At 37.1% G+C, this 15,484-nt stretch overlaps 1 protein-coding gene across 2 annotated transcripts in view; it reads left to right on the top strand.

Moving 5' to 3' along the window:
* Positions 1-15,484, top strand: part of PIK3R1 (phosphoinositide-3-kinase regulatory subunit 1) — a 60,547-nt gene that overhangs the window by 25,753 nt on the left and 19,310 nt on the right. For both annotated transcript variants that reach the window (XM_069000856.1, XM_069000855.1), the window contains 5 exons: positions 7,804-7,896; positions 9,254-9,328; positions 12,197-12,328; positions 13,214-13,415; positions 13,605-13,684. In XM_069000856.1, coding sequence (XP_068856957.1) covers positions 7,804-7,896; positions 9,254-9,328; positions 12,197-12,328; positions 13,214-13,415; positions 13,605-13,684 — 582 coding nt within the window. The remainder of the gene's footprint in view (positions 1-7,803; positions 7,897-9,253; positions 9,329-12,196; positions 12,329-13,213; positions 13,416-13,604; positions 13,685-15,484) is intronic.

Genomic DNA, 15,484 nt, shown 5'->3' on the forward strand with positions numbered 1-15,484 from the left:
TCTTCAGTGTTCTGTTTAGAGAACATCTAAATCCAGTTACCACTTTGTCCTCCTGTTCATGCCCAGCACCTTCTAACCAGTGGAAGAAGCAGACTGTGCTGGGTACATAATATTCAAGGATTATAAAATGGTGGTATTTTCATTCAACTTTCCAGTTGTACCCCAGTCATTTAAAGTCACTGGCAGGCATAGTTTCCATGTTCTTTTTCATAACTCTGGGACGATTCATATCACAATAAATCCTGAGTCTCAGACATTTTTCTGCCTTCACTTAAATGAACTTCTTCTGAACCCAAAGGCTCATAGTGTTGGTGGGCATGACCATTTCTTTTTCTAGTGCTGCAATACTTTTCACCTGTCTTCAGTTGTCCTTAATCTAGTCTTCTCTACTGCCAAGGCTTCTGTGGTATTCTGAGTCTGCAATCTGCCTGACTGATGACATCTCACAAAAGTAAGAGACAAGTAATAGTTGACAGACTTATCAAGCCACTTGTAATGATATATCAAATTCACGGAAGCTTAAATCTCTTTCATAGTTTTCCATGAACGGTGTTGTGCTTTAAAATCTTTCTAATTAAACCAGTACTGGAGAAGGTGGTTGAGCCCTAAACAGGTCTTCCTCCTGACTTTAAATGGTGCTTTCAGCCTCTAGTAGCATTTAACTGTAGCCAAACCAAATCATCTCAGTTGGGGCTAAAGAGAGGTATTCTCTACCAACAGTTGCAGCTGAATTTACTATCTATTGCCATCCTTGATTTATCTGAGACACACAGTGACATTGACTTTGTCTTCACTCTCACCTTTTTGTCTTTCATCTTTGCCCAGTGAAAACCTTTTGCTAATGGCAGTTGGGCAGTTATGAACATTGTTCTTGTCGTAAATACCTTTAGGTTATCTGAAAATGAAAATGTCAAAGCAAGGTTGTGGTCTTCAAATCTCAGAGTGAGTTGTTCTTTGGTATTTAATTGTAAGACCAGACTTACCTTCTATGTTGGTCTGACACTGAAACCAAAGCACAGACTTCTATGGAAAATTTCTCCATAGAGTTTAGAGTTCAGGGGTTTTTTAATCTTTCATACTGTTGTATTGAAACTTTTTGCAGGAACTCGCTACTTTTTAAGACTATTGAGAAACATATGGTGGATCACAGAATTCCCTCTCACTAGGAGTTTTGTGTCAGTAAGGCTCCCTTCACTCTGATGTGTTGTGAGGCTCATGTGGCCTTTTCTTTCCCTGCTGATAACAGCAGGTGCTGAGAGGGCTGCAGTGGCTGAGGCTCAGCATCTGTACCAGCTGCCACCACAAGACCATGAGAAGCTTCAGGTTTTGCCATCATCTGTGTGGCAGTACCTCCTACTGCTTTCCACTTTTCCAGGTTCTTGACCTGTGTTTCCTCAGGGATGGCTTTTGGTGTGTTCCCAGCACAATCTCCCCAAGCACTGCTGTCTTTGATACGGAGGTCACTAGCAGCCAGCGCCCTGGAGGAGTACATGGGACTGCTCAATACATACCACTGCCTGAAAGGCCCGGCAGAACTGCCAAGCTGCCCTCATTTCCAATGCATCTTCACCGGAATTCAACATTGTATACTGTTAAGTGGTTAAATTCAGCCATTATGGATTCTTATTTAAATTCGGATTCTGTTTCAAGGAAGATAGGTGATAATAGTGGAACATTGTTTGAATTCCATTTCCCGTACCTAGTAGAGTACATAACTGCTGAAATAATAGTATTTCAATCAAGAAAGTAAGCTCCTGTGTTTCCCAGAATTTTTAATAGCAAGCATGGGTATTGAACTTTGTAGGAAACCCTCCACTGTCCACAGCTGGTAATGCATTATACTGAAGGTGCCACTGGCGAAAGTATTTTAGGTGCTTGAGCAGCCATCATTTCTTCACAGTTTGTTGGCTAATCTTGTTGGAGCATTATCACAAGTTCTGTCAATTTGCTTGACCATGATCCTTACCTTTGCATTTCTTCTTCTGCATTAATTAATATGCTTATGTTTAATATAGCTGACTTAAGTACTGGTAAAACCTTTCATGTCTGGAGTTACTGTATGACTTTCAAACAATGATGCCTGTAAATCTATAGAAAATCATTATGTTAGTAGATACAACTGCATGCATAAAGAGTTTATCTGCATGTACTGTAAGTATTATGATCATCTTAAGACCTGAGCTCTCAAATAGTAGAATTTGTTTTCATCAAAAGAAAAATGTGTGCACAAACTTTAATGCCGTTTCTGGAAAAATAAGAACATTCATGGAGTAATCTTAAATTCAAGTAGAGTTAGTATATAGTTCCTGTAAATGTTTAGAAATTAAATTCCCTTTCATGGTATGTACTGTACCTTCTAAGGGGCTGTATTATATATGTTTTTCAATTTAATTCTTTTAGCAGTAATGAAAGATATGTCTCAGAAGCATCTGAAGCCAGATTGCTGCTTTAAATTTCCACTTGTCATTGCCAGGTACTAACTCTATATATTTTTACTAAGAACCCTTCCAAAAGGTGCAGCTGTGTGCTGGTTTCATCTTCCACTTTGTAGCTGTGCTGGCAGCCCTTGAATGTAAGGTATGCTCTCATTTCCCACACATTGACATTGTCTTAGAGATGTTCAGTCCTGCCTGTGACAGGGAGAAGGAAGAGTTGGCAGATTGGAGGGAACCCTTGATTTGTGGTTCATCTCATTGGTTCTCACTGTGGCAAGGTAAAAATAGAGATAGTGGAAAATCCAACATTTATCAAGTGTCATCAGAAGCTTCCTCACTATCTGGAGACTCACTGCTAGACCTAAATAGAGGACCATTTTGAGAACCATTATATTTTGGAGACCCTGGAATTGAAAAAAAAAAAAAAGAGAGAACAAAACAGAGGAATTTGGGGGAAAGTATTGCTTTAAATGAAAAACTCATGCGGGATTGTAGCAAAGGGATATACAAAGTTGCTTAGATCCTTTAAAGTGGATTTGGTTCTCCAAACATCTTTGCTGTCCTACAGCATTCTTCAAAGAAAAAGATTCTTTTGAAATCAGGTACTAAATGCAGGTTGCATGTGAGTGTTTCTTCAGCTGTCTTTTACTAAAACTGACCTATCTAGAAAGTTTTCCTTTCCCTCTGTAAATCTTCATATGCATGCTGGGTTTTCTCCTGGAACACCTAAGCTAGAATTGGGACTTCTTTAATTATAATTTGTATTCTGGTTCTTGGATTAATTATCTTTTTTTCATTTTTAATTTTTTTTTCCCCCCCAGAAATTAGGTGTAGTTTTCTTCAGTTTAGCTTCTGAGATTTCCTCTGAGCATTTTAAAACTGAAGTGCACTGTTGCCAAATTGAGCTGTCCTCTGTATAAATGTAATAAAGTGGCTTCAGTTCTCTGAGTAGTTAAGTTTTTTGGGGCTTTTTTCTGACTATGTATGTCTTGTGATGCCTTTCACATTTAAATGAACATAATTTTCTATTTTGTGCAAAAGTTGGGAAATTTGAAGCAAAAGTCATTATGATATATTACGCGTTAATTATATTGGAGGTGACTCAATGAGTAGGAAATCCTAGAACAGGTGGGAGGTTAAGGGATTTTAATTTGTTCATGTTATCTTCGACATGCTGATGGAATGAATGTTTTTCTGTGTTGCTGAGCATTGTAACTGTGGGGCTTAGATGTTTTCTTCTGTAACTACTGTGTCACTGATAACTGCAGGTTTTGTACCTGCCATTGTGTCTCTGTTGTTTATGTCTTTTTCCTGTAGAGGTTGTACTGACCAATGTGCATAGTATTAAAAGAGAGGTGAACTCTTACACCTGATTTTTCAGTCATATACACAAGTATTTTACAGACTACATATTTATGGAATGGATTGTCATTCATTTGAAGTCTCATGTCATCTAAAAGTTCAGCAATGTCTTTGGCTATGTAAGTTTCCAGTTTTAGAAAAGAATGGGATTAAGGGAGGAAAAGACATCAGAAATCCTCTGAACTCCTAAAATGCATATTTTAGGGTAGCAGAGAAGTTTTAGAAACTTTTCCTTTTAAGCACTGTGATGTTTTCTTTGCATACACATTTTGTAGATATATTACACATTTTGTGTAAATATAAAGGGAAATGCATAGCTTCCAAAAGCCTTTCACTTTAAATAAGAATATTATTGATTATGAATACTCTACAACAAAGATATTAAGTAATAGATTAATAGTAATAGATATTAAGTAACAAATTATGATACAAACCTAGTTTATAAGCTAAAATTCTGCTTAAAGTTTAGATGAAAAGCATGGAGCATCAAAAACGTTGCAGGAAGAGGCTCTCTCTGCTTAGGTAATTTAGGTAAAGTCTACACCACCCCAATCCCAATGTCCCATGGAGACAAATTGTCTTCTGTGTTGTCTTGTCTTCACCTTGCAAGGGGCTTCTTCCTGAGCTGACAGCTTCCCCTGATGCTAGGTTCTCCTCTTTGCTTTCCTTGGACTCCATCCATCATGTAAAAGGTCTACATCAGTGGAAATTGAAATTATTTTTCTAAATACACCTTGTTGATAGATATTTGTATGTCTTGCCATCATTTCAAGGCACAGTTTGGTTAATGGAACAAAGCAGTGTAGCTTTCATATGTAAAAGCACATGTAGCTTTTCCAGGTTCAGTAGCCTGGATGGCTATCCCTGAACTGCCAAGCTGTCACTTGATGAAGTTCAAATGTCTGTCAGTTTTGACTTCTATTCTCTGTCTCTATTTATCCTTCTTTGTCTCTTTCCTCTATTTCAGTTTAGACTGCTGACTATGGCTGCATGCTGCCTCCAGCTGGAATTAGGAGATGAGCATCTTTGTTCAGAGATGATGCAATTCTGTTGCTGTTCTGAAAGAGGGAAAAGTTAGTGTAACTAGCTACCTAAGGGATCAGAAAGTTACTTTCATAGGTAAAAATATGTAAATGCTGTTGTTAAAACCTGTTCTTCCTCTGCCACCATATAACAGACCCATTTTAAACCCTTTGCATTCTCTTGAGTCTGTTAGGATCTCACAATCTGAGTATTTTCGTAGCATACCCTTTGATATGACTCTGCTCTTTCATTTATTCTTTCAATAGATTTGTCTACATCATAAGATAGTTTCATAGTTTGGGGTTGAAAAGAACTATTTGATCTGAACGTCACAAAACTGTTGGTCTGTATTCAGTATGCCTCAGCAGAGGCTGCTTGGAATGCAGTGTTTCCCATCTGAGCCCATCTTGTGTTTGATGAAGCAGGTGTAAAAGAGATGTTCCAAATGGAATCTGAAAGTGATTTCAAGATGGAAAGAGTTGAAAAGTCCATTTGCTCCCTGAGTAGCTTGTTCTGCATTAATACATCTATATAGCATGCTTTCTTTGAACTTAGCCTTTAATAGGAGTGTCATACTAAGTCAACTATCTGACAGAATTTTGGAGTTTATTATGTCTACTCATTTGCATTTTTCAGCTCACAAAGGTGCCACTTAAGGAAAGAACCTATCCTCTGAAAAGCTATGCAGATAATCCTTAGTTACAGTGCTATCTGCTGTCTTTATGAGCCTAGTTTTAGTTTTTTTCTTTATTTTGCCCAGGACTACTACTTAGCATGTAGGCATGTTACTTGTCCTTTCAGAGTCTGGATTGGGTATTAGAACTCTTTGGATCTGTGGGAATTGCTCTTAATTTCCTCAAGTCATTAAAAAAGCATCAGGAGGCCAGAGATCTGCATAGACAACTCTCTTGAAACTCCTGAATGGTTATTTTCTGGGCCTCCTAAATTAAATTGTTATGACTAACAGATATTTTTCTAATATCCTCAGTTATGAATGGATTAGAAAGTATTCCATCATTATGGTACCATCATTTTCCTTCTTTTTGCAAGTATGCTTCACTTCCATTACTACTATTGTCTTTCATTTTGCTTCTCATCTCTACACTTCCAAACTTCTGTCCCTTCCTTGCTCTTTTACTGTTTTTCAAATTTGTGCTGATTTTGGCTGGGGCAGAAGTAATTTTCTTCATAGTAGCTATCATGGGGCTGCATTTCAGATTCATGGTGGAAATAGTGCTGATAGTACTGGGATGTTTTAATTACTGCTGAGCAGGGTTTATATAGTGTAAAGGCCTTTTCTCCTTCAGACCCCACTTCACCAGTGAGGAGACTGGGGGTGCAGAAGAAGAAGTTGGGAGGGGACACAGCCAGGACAGCTGACCACAACTGACACAAGGACATTTCATACCACAGAGCACTGTGCTCAGCAGTAAAGCTGGGGGAAGAAGAAGAAAGTGGGAGATGTACAGAGTGATGGCATTTGCCTTCCCAAGTCACCCTTACCAAGTGATAAAGCCCTGCTCTCCTGGAGATGGCTGAACATCTGGCTGCCCATGGGAAGCAGTGAATGAATTCCTGGATCTGCTTTGCTTTTGTGCATGGCTTCTGCTTTCCCTATTAAACTATTAAACCTCAATCCACAAATTTTTTCACTTTTATCCTTCTGACTCTCACCCCATCTCACTGGAAGAGAGTGCATGAACAGTTGTGTGGGACTTAGTTGCTGGCTGGGGTTAAACTGCAGCAAAATGGTTTGCATTTTTATGAAGTTATATAATCCAAAATAGGGTGAATTACCAGCCAAAACTGTCTGCTTTCTCTTTCTCAGTTGATATATATTTAATTTTTTTTGGCTATGTCGAAGTTTTTCTTTAAAAACTCTCTGTTCATCATTTTTTGTTGTGTTTTTTTCTCCTTCTACTTAGTTATCCTCATCATTTTGTTTCAATCTTCTGAAAACAAGGGGTGTGCATGTGCATATATGGATTTATACACCATGCAGGCACCTATGTGTATGTGTGTTTGAGAATTGCTCTCTGTTTGTCCATGGTGAGTTTAATTGAGCAAACATCATCATTGCTTAGGCAACTGGCAATTTTTACTTCAGTGATTAATCTTTGTTTATCAATCATAATCCATCAAATTATGCCAGATGTTTCTGGCAGTGGTTTAATATCTGTATGTAAACATTCTTGTTTCCAAGTGTTAAACAGGACCACTCTAAAACTTTTGAATTATTCTTTTGACAAAAATTGTGTATTTAGAGATAGATCTTACCTCACAGAGCCAGAATATTCCTTTACAGAATATGTTCTCTTCATGAGGAAACAAGATTGCATGAAAACTGACTTTGTATAAAACTTGTGTGCAGTTTTGTTTGAATCTGCAAAGTGTCCCTTTCCAATTATACTGCTGTTTATTCCTAACCAGTCCATGTAGAAAAGAAAATTCTTGCTTCAAGTAAACTATACTGTTAATAGTACGATGCTTGAAAATTGAAATGCACAGAAGTTACTGAGCTTCTGTATGAGTGTGAAATACTTGTTTCTACTGCTGTTTCAGGCCTTTGTAAGTCTGTTTTACCCAGGGGATCAGGCACTCACAAACCGTTATGTGTTTAGCTCCTTCACTTGGTGCACAGTGTATGTAAATGTCTCTGACCAAAAGATGTTTTCTTTCCTTCCTTGTGTTGTATTTCTGCACATCCATGGACTGCAAACTTTTATTGTGTTTTCTTTTCCTAGACAATACAGAGAGTGAATCTAGGACTGAGGTCCCTAAAAGAAAATGCTATGAAAAATGCAGCTGTCATAAATTTTATTCAATTTTTTGATTAAGTATGGAATTTTCTCATATAGCCCTGACAAGTGGGATGTTTGTTCTATAATTAAAAATTAACTGGTTGCACTATATGTCATCATTTTAATAAAAGTAATTGGATTCACCTCCAGCTTGGCTTAGTTTTCTTCTTTTTTTTTTACAGCTTTTTCACTTCCAGACCTTACAGAGCAGTTCGCACCTCCTGATGTTGCTCCACCGATTCTTGTCAAGATCATAGAGACAATTGAAAAGAAAGGTAAGCTGAAGAATGAGCTACCTAAGTTTTTTGTTGCTTATGTTAACCAAGACTGCAGAATCAGATCCAGAGCTGGCATGTTCTCTTTCTAGAGCTGATAATGCATCACATTACTTGACATCCAAAATAATCTCCTTTAAGGTTTGTTGCACTGGTTTCTGATTATTAGAGGCTATTGGGACTGTAGGAGCAAAGCCAAAGCTTACCTCAAATGGCATTTAATAATTAATATAAGTATTATTGAAAGGTAAGGTAGAAGTATTGGTACTGTTTTGTTTTTTTCTAACCAGTAAGCAGCTTAAGTTGGTTATGGAAATGCCAGCATGACATTGAGTTGGATACACAGCCACACAGGGAAAACAGTAATGTTTTGTCCCAAAGCAGGGGAAAAAAGAAAAGAATGAAATATGAAAAGGTTACAAGAACTGGTTTTATTCTTCAGGAGTCAATTCTTTATTGCTGCTCTATAGTGAGCCAGACAGTGTTTCTTTTATGGTTTTTTTCCTCACCTGCTTTCCCGTGCTGATGTCTCCCCATCCTTTTGAGGCTTTCCTCTTTCTTTTACAATGTCGTATTTCTTTTGCCCTATTTGTGTCTTCCTGGCACCTACTATGATGTTGCCTTCATAGACCTGGCGAGGTAAGGAGCAGCTCAATGAGTCCTACTCATTCAGGGGCCTTAAGCTGGGAGACAAGAGCAAAAGTGGTATTCTGATCAGAATTAAGCTGCTGTCCTTGGGGACATAGGTTCTAATATAGTCCTCTGACACTTTAAAAGAATGTAAGCCTTTTCTGAAAGAGTAGGAGCGTGCTGATATCAACGTGAAGGGCCAGTATTTAGCACCAGTTTGCATAACAAACTGCTGCTTTCAGGAGACACCAGTGATAGTGTTAAATTGTCACTGCTCTGCATCCCTGCACATGGTCTCTTTCCTTGCGTCTTTTCTATTTTCACTGATGTAGGAAACTTGTAAACAGTATCTTTCATGTGAAAACATTTAGTGATGTCTTTTGTAATAATTCAGGTGAATTATTAGACATATTATATAAGATATACAGATATTTTCCCTGACACCAGTGTGAGTCTGTTTCCTAGTCCTGGCCTTCTACAGCTGGCCAGTACAGAATATGTGGGACTACTGGCATCTCTGATCTTCCTTGGCCATCTCTTTCTGCAGACACAGCAGTTTAAATGAACAAAGGGGTGTCTTACAGGCTTAAAAAGCAATCACATTTTTTAGTATGAAAAGAATGTTGCTAATTTATACTGTAAGTACTTACTGAAGAAAACAGAAACATGTTGCGTCAGAGCAACAGTCACCAAAATATTAATATGTCCCATTGATTTTGTTTTGAAGGTCTGGAGTGCTCAACTTTGTATGGAGCACAAGGCTCAAACAGCACAGTGGAATTAAGACAAATTTTTGAATGTGGTAAGTACAGTTCTCTTCCTTAAAGCACTAGACAGATTTTGTGGTCAGACCACTCCCACTCATGTATGCTGGTTCTCAATAATATACTATTAAAAAGACATATATAAGTAAAAAAGTTCTCTAACTTTTACACTTCATACTTAGAGTATTTTTCACTTTTAAAGTTGTCTTTTTTCATGGCTCCACTGCATGTTTTTCTTCTAAGAATAAATTTTTAAGTCTCTTCTTGTCCTCTTGCTTGTTCAAAGACTGACAATCTAGCTGTACAGAGAAAAACAAGATGTTTTGTTCAGAATCAATGTAAAGATAATTATTCCTGAAAGGCTGCGGGTTATTATTTTGTAAACAAATGGCCAGTTGTTTATATACAGTTCTGTGTGTGCATTTTTTTGGTCCAGTGGGTGAGGTGGCAATAGCAGCCCATTATCTACCTGCTGCAGAGTGATTCTGAAGTGAAAGAGACAATTGATTCAATATTGTAGGCTGAGTTCTCAGACAGTAAAATGCAACTACACCAGTAACACCACATACCCCTTCAAGTTTCCTGAAATATATTTCCTCTTCTTTCTTGGTATGTCTAATTTCTTCTTCGCGCCAGAATATATTGCCATGGCAGCACAGTTTCAGTATGAGAGTAGGAGGAGAGTTTGGCCACGACTTGGCAAGCTGGTGTGCAATGTGTGGTGTGAGCTTTCACTTGCTTAAAAGAGCACAAAATAGAAGGGGTAGAAAATGAAAATGGTTATGTGCTTTGTTGCCAGAGGGACAAAGAAAGCAAACTCACACAGTGAATTAGTCTCCTCATTTTTAATAATTGCAAACATTAACAAAGTGAGTAAGAGATGATACTCTGAGATGATATTCAGAAAAACCCTTGTTTTTTCAAAACAAAAGAGCATCCTCCCCTATGCTGATTGTGGTAGCAATGAAGAATTGTATGTGTACAAGCAGGGAGAGGAGATAGGCATGTTCTAGCAGCCTCATGATAGCAGTCACATTTTTAGTATTGTATTTATATTTTTCAGTCCAGATAAATCCACATTTTCTGTGGCACCAATATGATTGTATCTCTTAATTTATCAGAATCCTTTCTTAAGTCTTTAAACTGAGATATACTTTTATGAAGGGTTTATTTATCTCTTGAGATGAAAAACTCATGATTTACATGTATTCTTACTTAAAATGTAGTTATGTTTGAGTAACAGAAACAGAACTTTACTCTTTAGTATAAGTGTCTCTTTCAGAGTTCTCTGTAGGATAGGATTGGGATCTTCCAGGACAGAGCTGGTGCAGTGAGTATGCAGGTGCAGGGATACAGACAGATCTCATTTCCTCGGCCTGCTCTCTTTGAATTAGCAGAATGCTAACGCAGAGGGCAAAGTCGGCTTTGGTCACAAAGTTGTGAATTTGCATTAGTGTGCTGTTCTGCTAGTGGTTAAAATGCTCTCCATTTTTTAATTGGGTAACTGTCTGTTAGCATCAACACAATACTATCTAGCTCCAAAATCAAAGCTGACTTACATCTGGTCAGCTCAGCAGATGGAAGAGTTCGGGTCTGTCTACGATATTACACCCAAAAAGTTGCAAAGTGTATTACTACTCATGTATTCATTATCGTTATTTGGGACATACTTTAGAGAAATGGTCAACACTGAAGAAGCATGATTTAACTTGGTTTATGAAATAAAAAACAGCTAGTGAGCAACAAAACTAATAAAAACTGGTTTTTTAAGAATTTATGGTTGGATTCTCTGACACATAATTGCTGTTGTAGAATTCATTCCCACACTGCAAGTTTTATACCATCAAAGACATTCATTATGTCTTCTTTGTCATGCAAATTCTTTGGTGTCTGATAAGATTTGAGCTCATATTGCAAGCTTTTTGTTGGGGAAGACAAAGGAGGTGAAGAAGCAATAAAGTTTCTCACTACCCCCTCTTGGCCGCTTTATTTCATGGTGTTTGTAGACACACCATATATCTGATTGCTCTACCTCCCCATTGCCTTTGTTTAAACTGGACAAACAGATTCAGTAGTTATTTTACCAGGGACCTTGATAGATAGAAGGTTGATCAGCATTAATGCCTCTAAATGCTTGTACAAAATATGGATCTTTTTGTATACACTTCGGACTTTACTGTGCCAGAGTTTCATGTTATAGGATGAACCCTAATCTTGCTTTTACTAACTAAGGATTTCTGTGTTTTCCCATTTTTATTTTTGCTGCCGATATTTCTTGCTCTGACACTAACAAGTAGTCCTTTATGTGACACTCCCAAACCTTATCCCAAGTCATAGCTATCCTGGAAGGGGGTATCAAGTATTACAAGACAAATCCCAACAGCTGCATAAACCACCAAACACACAGTTCTGCACGTGTATATTTGTTTCGACTTACTTACATAAATATTTGCAGACTTGGATCCCCAAGATGTTAATCAAACTTTCAGTCATAATAGAAATAGCTCCCTGTAGAGAAGCTGCATTTGACCAAACCTTTGATTAGTACTTACTTCTTACACAAAATATTTACATATAAAACAGAGACCTGTTAAAAATATTCTGATGTTCCATAACATTGCCAAGATGCAGCAAGTCACTACCGTTACTCTGAGTTCAGCCCTGAACTGTATGTGACAGAAGGCCACACACAGCTATGGAAGCCATTTGGTTCATCAGATGCCAAAGGACTGAGCAGGGTGTTGAACTGTGTGTGTTCTTCATCTCAAAGGTGTTTCTTGGTGTCTTACATTCTTATGAATCGTTCCCTGTAAACCAGGTGAAAGTTAGCAATTTTGGCTTATTATGAGCTTGTATATTTTTTCCAGTTTCTGAAGTCTGAAAAGCATGTTTTTCTTTCCCTTTAGATGCCTCTTCATTAGATTTAGAGACATTTGATGTCCATACTTTATCAGATGCTCTCAAGAGGTATATCCTGGACCTGCCAAATCCCATCATTCCAGCAGCTGTTTACAGTGACATGATTTCTGTAGCTCAAGGTATGATTATCACATTATTTCAAATGTCAAACAAAAAGCTTTTGTTAGAATTCTGAATATCTGGTGGTTCCGCTGTCACCCACAGAACAGCAAAGATTCTGCACAACCGGGCAGCCTCACAGAAGCCATAAGTATACCTTTACCACTTTCGATGAAAGCTGTTTCAGTTCAGATCTAGACATTATTCTGCATTATTTGGTTACTTATTTAGGTAAACATAATGGAAACTACAAGGGATAACACAGTTCTCTTCACTTTAGTAACTAGAAATACTATAGAAGAACTGGGGGAAAAAATCAAGGACTTGCCTGTATACAGAAAGCTAATTTTTAACTTTTTATCAGTGCTGACAAAGTAAATGTATTAGAGGTCATGGAGTGCTGTATTACATTGGGGCTGCAGATTGTGAAGTGAGAAATACATGCATGTGAGATTCGTCATCTACAGTGGTCATTTAAAACAAGTACAGCTTACAGGCTTTCAGCACATGGGCCAAGTATTCTGTTATATATCTCAGGACAGGATATTGTTACTGGTAACCTTCAAAGTTAGAACAGCACCTGTGAGACTTATCTAGTGCATCTCAGAATTACCCAATCATGTGTGACGCTAAACACAAGACAGACTTCTACCAGTACACTCTGAACACATTGTGGTTTTTACCAAAATGCATATCTGTTTCCATTTGACTTTTAAATACTTGCTCTTTACTCTTCCCTGAGCATTTCATTTCTTTTAAAAGAAGAAAGAAATCGTATGGCTCTAATGAAGGACAGAATTATTTTTTTCTGTAAAATTGGTGCTTCTGAAGGAGTCACATATAGTTTCATTTTACTTGAATGCTCCTGTGCTGGTTTCAAGAATTGTTTATCTGTTTGCTTGCAGAAGTGCAGAACTCAGAGGAATATGCTCAGTTGCTAAAGAAACTGATCAGATCTCCAAATATACCTCCCCAGTATTGGCTCACACTTCAGTACTTGCTCAAACATTTCCTCAGAGTTTGTCAAGCCTCCAGCAAAAATCTCTTGAATGCAAGGTCTCTGGCTGAAATTTTCAGCCCTCTGCTTTTCAAATTCCAGATAGCAAGGTATGTGGGTCATCTTTACCATATTTTGTACTGTAAATATGAATTAGTTATATACAAAATAAGATAAACTAAGTAATTTTCTGACCTTATTTCTGATGCGAGGTAAATTTTTTCCTTTTTTTTTTTTTAAATTTTAAAGTAAACTTTTGTATTTCTCTTAGTTCTTACTGCTTAATCCATTTCTTGCAGCTCTGATAATACAGAACACCACATAAAAGTCCTAGAGGTTCTAATCACAAGTGAATGGAATGAGAGACAGCCCGTACCAGGTAAAAAATATTTTTAATTTCAAAAGTTATCTGTTCTCTTAAATATTAAAATTCAACTTAAGGACGGTAAATGCTTTTCTTTTTTCTATTTAAATCAAACTTAATGCAAAGCAAAAGTGTACAATTACAGAGCTAAGTAGAAGTTGCTTGTATGTTTTATAGTGGTGTGCAGTATTTGTTTTATAAGAAATAGTCTTTTTCATTGAAGTCATTTTAGTGCCAATAGTTTGTACAGCCTTAGGATTTTTGTTCTCTTTCAGTAAACAGCAAACAGGAATTTGTGAGTTTTTTGAGACCTGTAAACCAGTAGAATGCATATCATACAGTGGTAGGGGGCTTAATTCTCCAGGTTTTATTGAACTCTCAATTTACTCCCAGGTAAATTTTCTTAGATTTGCTATACCCTATGGAGACATTATTTACATACATGTGTTTTTTAATCCAGATACTAAAAAGATTTATTTACCAATATCAATAAATAATGTGAAAAATATTAAGAGCCCATGCAGGAAAGTTAGATCCCACTTGTATTGCTTCTGTAAGTTAACATCTAATTAAGTCAACAAATAGTAAAGCCCACCTCTAATTTATGCAAAATCCCTGGGTCTGAATCAGGTATTTGGTAGAAGCAAGGCAGAGTTGCTAACTATGTGGAAAGGAAATTACTAGTGCAGGGAACTTTACATGTTAGCTGAAAGCAATTCCTTTCACAGCTTATTAACAGAGACTATCCTACCAAAGGAAAGGGTGAACAGAACATTGGACAGCCTGTACCTTTGCCACCTCTGTAGTCAAAGCACAAAATAAAGTTCATGGCAGTAGGATTTGCAGAGTTGCTTAAGATCTGAAGAGCTAGAACACAGCAGAAAAGTGCTTTATTTTCTATATTCAGGTAGGCACATTTTATAATCCTCTTCATCAGCTAATGAAGATTAATTTAAAATGGCTAAAATTTTTTGTTCCTAATGCTCTGTTTGAAAGGCTTTTCTAATCTTGCCAGCTCTGTTAGTTAGGAAACTTTCCCTAACATATCGTGTACATCTGTTTTCAGCTTGCTATTTAGTTTTGTTCAATTTTGGTAAAGTATTAAGCAGGGATTTCCAGAACCACTGTGTATTTTTCTGCTTAGTGCTTTGTAACAACTAGGAGAGTGCAAACTTACAGTATTTGTCCTATTTTACTAAGAATCAGCAAATAGCTGCTAATTGTAGAAGAATTATTTTCTTTGTCACGTGTTACAAGCCTTAAAAAGCAAAACAGATTCTAATAGTCTAATGCTAATAGCATTTATTATGGTTGAATGTTTGCAAATGCTTTGGAGTATGTAAATATGTATGTCTAGAGGCTGGTTGGGAGGTTACAAAGGTGGAGTCAACGGTTTCTTCAGTTTCAATTTGAGTATTTTATAAATTGCATTTAAGAGATCGCTTGGTTGCATATCTGCCTGAGTTGCTTCATGTGAGGAAAGTATAAAAGTGAAAGGTGTTAGAACTACTAATGAGGACAAGGAATCTAGTCATTTTGAGAATGTCATTAGGGTGCTTGAAGAAATGCCATTGTATCCATCAGATTTATACAATTTGACACTACATTAATAATTATAATTGAACATCTGCTTGTTTTTAATATTACTTCGGCATTAATTAATATATCATGATGCAATAGTTTACTTTGACAATCCTACTAGGATTTTTCATGTGATCTGTTGCAAAAATAGAACTCCTTCCCTGTGCATTTCGAAGTCCATCATGTCTAGTGGAATGTTTTTTAGTAGAACGCTTTAGTAGCACACGTACTAAT

This window comes from Aphelocoma coerulescens, assembly GCF_041296385.1.
Source record: "Aphelocoma coerulescens isolate FSJ_1873_10779 chromosome Z unlocalized genomic scaffold, UR_Acoe_1.0 ChrZ, whole genome shotgun sequence".
Lineage (NCBI taxonomy): Eukaryota > Metazoa > Chordata > Aves > Passeriformes > Corvidae > Aphelocoma > Aphelocoma coerulescens.